Raw genomic sequence first — 6,330 nt, 5'->3', positions numbered from 1 at the left:
TATTTTAAAACCATATGTATATTCTACCAACAAAAAAAAAACCATATGTATATAATGGATAATGGATAATAATCACCGTAATTTAGAATTCATGGAAAAGGATTAGAAGAAAGAGCCCACAGAAGACAGATCCTTTTTCTTTCTTTTCTTCATTCGGTGAAAAGGACATGTGAATGCGCATATAAAAGAAACCATACGAGAAAAGTATACAATGTTATAAAGTATTGTTAAAATAAAGGTGATTTTTCCTTCAATTTTTTCTCATCAATATTTTTTTTTTTTGAGGGAAAATATTGAAGACTGTAATTATTGTCATCACATGATTTCATAAGCTTTCATGAAAATCACATTAGAACAATTATGGTATCCTACTTTTTTACACCTACAAATCCTCAACTACCGATAATTATCATATAGTAAGATTAATTCATATTATAATAATGAACAAATAACTTAGTTCAATGCATAGTACCCTTGGTCATCATACATTAATTTATAACTCTTTATCTCATCATACAAAAAATAAAATAAGACATAAATCAGAAAGCAAGGGGAGAAAGAAGCCTTACTTTCTTTTATGGAAAACACAACATGTTTTCCCTAAACTATTGTAATTACATTCTACGATCAGAACATTAGCGTATTTGACAAAATCATCGTGATACCATAATTTTATTGAAGCTCCACTTAAAATCAATGACACGACTTAATTTTATCAAACTCCGACGATCCAAACATACACTTAGAAGTAATCAAATTGATGTTTAAGCTGAAATGGTTGATCTCTATCTTTCTTGCTTAATTTAGGCACCAAAACTCTATTCCCAATCTTATTCTTGTCACTAGGAACCTCAGGGGGTCTAACTGATCTAATCAAAGCCCAATTAACACCCTTAAAAAACTCATGTCTTTTAATCTCCACAGAACCCAAACAACTTCCAATTCTCTTATTTGGATTCTTCACCAACAATTTGCTTATAAGATCTTGAACTTTCACCATCTCTTCAAACTCATAATTACTACTAACACCAATCCTAGGAAAAGTCAAAGGTTGTTTAAGAATGTTGACCAATGTTTTCTCATTGTTTTCACCTTTAAATGGTGTTCTTCCATATAACATTTCATACAAAAAAACACCAAATGTCCACCAATCCACTGCACTTCCATGACCTTGTCCTAATATAACTTCTGGTGCTAAATATTCATGTGTCCCCACAAATGATTTTGATCTTGCTTCAATTGGCTCAGCTACAAAATCAGGATCAAGATCAACCTCAAACTCTTCTTGAACATTTTCTCTAATAACAGTTTCAAGTTTTGTTTTCTTTTTCTTTGTTGATGATGGTAAGAAACAAGACAGAACTGGTTGCATGGGGGAAATGCAAGAAGGTGTTGAACATCTCATTGTAGTAGTTGTTTTGATACTTCGTTCTAATCTTGTTTTGCTTCTTAAGAGCTTTGGAACAACGTCACATTTGAGTGAAAGATCAAAATCTGAAAGCATTATATGTCCATCTTCTCTTACTAAAACATTCTCTGGCTTTAAATCTCTATACACTATTCCCATCATGTGTAGATACTCTAGTGCCAATAGTGTTTCAGCTGCATAAAACCTGTTCTTAATTGGTTAATATCTTCACATATTTATAATTATAATAATTATTTTATTATATTAATAATCAAACTAATTATTACTAATTATAGTTTACAACCATAATTATAAAAAGTCATTTTCATTCAAAGCTAATTACAAACCTAATTATTAGTTATTACTAGTTTACAACCATAAAAAAAAAACATAATTATAAAAGGCCTTTTATAATTATGTTTTTTCATAAATTATGAGTTCAAATTAGAGCTCAAAGAATTAATGCAAGAACATCAAAAAAATTGAAAAGAAAAAAAAAAGCTTTGTACCTATTATGGTGTTAAATAGGTCAAAAGATTAAGCACTACTACATAAATTATGTCTATCAAGAGAAACCATATTAGAATCAAGTAGGGCCTTTATGAACCATATAAGAGACAAAAATCCCAGGATATCTATATTTTCCATTCACAAACACTCATTTGAAAACAACATAGGAAACTATTTGAGAGTCCTTATGACAAGACATAAATTGTTTTTATTTTATTTTCCTACGCTCTCTAATATATATAGTATATATATGAAAAACAGTTTATAGATTATATGAAGAAAAAACTTTACTTTCTTTTATCTTTTACTACATAAATAATTTATATAAGCTTTTTTATAAGAAGTGATTATAATTTATATGAAGAATGAACTTACTTAGAGGATGATAATGAAAAGCGCTTCCCAGGCTGGCGTTGGCGACAAGCATACAAATCACCACCAGGACAAAACTCCATAACCAAACAAGAGTAATGAGAAGCATCAAAATCAGTATACAAAGTAGGCAAAAAAGGATGATCAAGCATCCCTAAAATCTCTTTCTCCATTTCTGCTCTTTGCAGCTTCTTCCTTATAGCAAGTGCTTCTCTATCAACAACTTTCATAGCATAGAAACACTGAGGCAAACCAACTACAGGGTTCCTTATCTGACAAAGATAAACATTCCCTATATCGCCGCTTCCGAGCCGCTTAAGGAGGCGGAAATGGTCGAGTCCGACTCGACCTTGGTCGAGCCGGAGTCGACTCATAGCCTCCCATGCAACTTGGTTTGCCTTATGAGGCTTAGCGTTGGAACCTAGTACTGAAGAGGTGTATGTGGTGGTGGAAGAAACGGACACGGAGCTTCGACGACGGCGGCTTCCAAAACTGATGTTGCTCATCCAGCTACGGGTTGATTCAGGTACGGTGATGGAAGAGGAGCTGCTGTCGTAGTCAGGTTCAATATCTATGTAAGGTTTGGTAATGGTGGCCATGGTAAGTTCTAGGTAACATGTAATGTACGTGTGAGACTGAGAGAGTTTTTTGTTATTACTTGTTTGTGGGCTTCACATTGGGTTAATGTGGTTTTATATGCTGGTTTTGATGGCTTTGGTAGCTAGCACATGTGTGACGTGTAACGATAACAATATTTTGAAAGGCAAATGTTTGGTGTATACTACGGATATGTATGTATATACTTTCCGAGAGAAAGTAAATAAATAGTGATGCTCATAAATTTATGATATAATAGAGAGGTAGATATAAATAAAATGTTGAATAGATGTAGGAGAATATAATGTATTTAAATATGGATAGAAGGCACACAAATACCTAAAAGAGAAATGATATTTTGACGACCACTTTTTGACAACTTTTGGACAACTTTCTCTCTCATACTCACATGATGTTGTTATCCTCTCTCTTCATTTTTCTCTCTCCATTGTTTTTGACCAATAAGAAATGAGAAAAACAAGGTTGTCAACAAAGTTGTCATCAAATGGATGTCAAAATATCATTACTCTACCTAAAAATACATATTATAAGGTAAATATATATCCGAAATTTTGTGACCACGCAAGAATTTCTCTTATATCAGTCATTTTTTTATTTGGTGAAATTTATATGGATTTACAAATTTGGAAAGTTAAATTCTAGGCACAACCAATAAACATTTTTTCTGAATTTTATGTTGGCTTAATTACTCTTTTGGTCCCTTAAGTTATTTGTTGGTTACATTTTGGTCCCATAAGTTATTAACGTTACAATTTGGTCCCTTAAGTTACTTTTTGGTTTCGTTTTGGTACCTTAACTATTAAAAGTTTCGTTTTGGTCCCTTAACTTATTTTTTGGTTTCGTTTTGGTCCCTTAACTTATTTTTTGGTTTCGTTTTGGTCCCTTAACTCTAATACATTCATTCTAACGTAAAGGACCAAAGTGGTTGGCGGAGGAAGAGTTAAGGGACCAAAACGAAACCAAAAAATAAGTTAAGTGACCAAAACAAAACTTTTGATGAAGTACATATGGTTTATTTTAATTTGTTAGGGTTTGTTGGTCGAACCCTAATCTCCTTCTTAACACTCATTCAGCCTCCCAACATATACCTATGAATCTATGAGCTACATATCATATTAAACAAAGTTACAAAGGATTACATTTTAAATTTAGTTTGATTCAATGCCATGTTACTTTACTTATATTGATTAATTAAATTAGTATACAGTAATGAAACAGTTAAAGCCCATATTTCAGCGATAAAAGCAACGTTTTGAATTTAATTAATCAATTTCATATACACCTTTGATTTGGTCATTCTTGTTCTTTTCCTTTTAATAACGTTCACGGAAAATTTGACATAATATATGATTCTATACAAATAAATATTATAATAAATAATGTATATCAAGATATGATAAATTAATATATTAAGAGTAGGAATCTTTTACTGAATGAGAGGCTACAAGGCCTAACATGTTCATCCTTGAAAAAATGTCAAAAGCAGAATATTTAAAGATTCTTTAAAAAAATGATATTTTATACGGTAGGCAACATTTAGGATTGAATTAGTGAATCTTTAGATTTTATACGAGTCATTCAATTTTATTTTTTCCTAATTTCAAATTGGATGGATTTTAAATATTTTCAGGGAATGAGTGGTGGGAAGAGGGTATCGGGGCATATTTTGGGATCGGGCTCACGTTCTTGTTTCGTAGGATTGTATAAAATGTGACGACCAAAAGGTATTGTAACTAAAAAGCTTTTTTTGGTGATGTTCTTTTAGTTGAGGCATGCTATAAGCTCAGTCTCAGGCCATATGCTGACGAACCCACTACGTTTTGTTCTCTCTAAAGTTATTTCCAAAAGGAATAATGCCCATAAACTCTTCTATTCTAATTTCTTTTTTAATTCATAACTAGTTACAAACCCGTGCTTCGCACGGGTTCAATAGCGTATTCGATAAAAAAATTCTTCGAAAGAAGAGATGTTAAAACGACGGAACATTGTGATTCATCATAAAATATGTATGGGCTGATTAAGAGAGCATATAATTCAGTTTATGAGATTAGGAATTGACATAATATTTAGGATGAAAACAATTGGAACCAATAAAGGAACCAATGATGTGTGAATTTACATATTATCCAAAATTATAAAAAAAGAGTGTTGTTGTTATAGAGTTACCAAAAAATGATTGATAATCATATTTACATCAAATGAAATCAAGCAAAGAAGTAGCATCGGTGAGTGAAGATAATCTAGTCTAGGATTAGAGTTAAGGTGATCTGTTGAAAATGCGGATCATGAACACCAAATCTTTATTTGGAAACGACTTGAACGTGCATATTTTTAGGTGGCTTCTCTAGATCAAAAATTAACTTATCACCTACCTCTAACATATGTTCTCGGAAAAATTTGAACCATTGGCCGCCTAAGTATTTTTTGTAACTTGCTCTCTTTGCCGTTATCAAGCGAAACTTATACCTTTTTTGAGCTTGTTTGTCGATGAGTGTGATTGTTTTTCGTGTTCCTTTTAGAAATGTCATTGATATCTCATTTGAGAAGTGCTAGGTACAAAACAAATTGCAGTGTTAATTAGAAGTTATATATATGTACATTTCTAAAACATTTACCAAAGCATTATAAAGATTTACCGTAGGAAAAGAGCATGTTTTATTTTGTTCAAGAGATTAGGAAAACAACATTACAATTAACATGATACTAATTGGAACCAATGAAGAAACCAACAATGTGCAGATTAACGTTACATAATAGTTAGAATATAAAAGAGATTGCAAGATTCATAGACTAACGAAAAAGGGATTTTCGCCAATATTTACATCAGACAAAATAAAAAAACAAATGACATCCCAAAGTCAAGATAGTTTACGACTACAGTCCAAAGCGATACGTCAAAATAGTGGAAGTTCAAATAGTTCAACAACAAAGATCTACTTTGGAACAACTCGAATTTGCAAGTTCTTCTGTGACTTTTCGAGATCAAAGATGAGCTTACCACCTTCTTCCATCACTCGTTATCTGCAGAAATTGAACCACTGCCCACCCAAGTAATTTTCATAGCTTGCTCTATCGGCGGTAATGAGGTGACAGTTATACTGTCTCTGTGTCTGGTCATCAATGAGAGTGATTGTTTTGCGTTTTCCTTTCAGAATTGTTCTTGACACCTCATTTGGAAAATGCTAAATAGGAAAATAACTGCAATATTAGTCTAATGCATATTTACATGGATAATATGTATGCGAATATAGTTACATATAATTTATAAAATGAAGGTAGTATAACTGATTTTAAGCTAAAGAAAATGTAGCATGACTTCTAATTTATCTTCCTATTATCTTCCTATAAAGTCTAGATAAATGCATGCATGTACATTATATGTACCCCGTTGACCAATTAACATTGTTGAAACAAATGGAAAT

At 31.8% G+C, this 6,330-nt stretch overlaps 1 protein-coding gene across 1 annotated transcript; it reads right to left on the bottom strand.

The window, feature by feature from the left end:
- Positions 1 to 453: 453 nt before the first annotated feature.
- PID2 (AGC (cAMP-dependent, cGMP-dependent and protein kinase C) kinase family protein) lies at positions 454 to 2,956 on the bottom strand. The gene is made up of 2 exons (XM_085733916.1): positions 2,294 to 2,956; positions 454 to 1,613 (listed from the first exon to the last, which is right to left on the bottom strand). Exons 1-2 carry the CDS (start codon positions 2,887 to 2,889, stop codon positions 743 to 745), a joined length of 1,467 nt encoding a protein of 488 aa, XP_085590042.1. The 5' UTR covers positions 2,890 to 2,956; the 3' UTR covers positions 454 to 742.
- Between the last annotated feature and the right edge of the window lie 3,374 nt (positions 2,957 to 6,330).

Source organism: Medicago sativa, chromosome 8 (genome assembly GCF_051527215.1).
Source record: "Medicago sativa cultivar Bolivia chromosome 8, Bolivia_mono, whole genome shotgun sequence".
Taxonomy (NCBI): Eukaryota; Viridiplantae; Streptophyta; class Magnoliopsida; order Fabales; family Fabaceae; genus Medicago; species Medicago sativa.
Note: the sequence above shows the minus strand (reverse complement) of the source record. Positions and strands in the feature narration are given on the sequence as shown.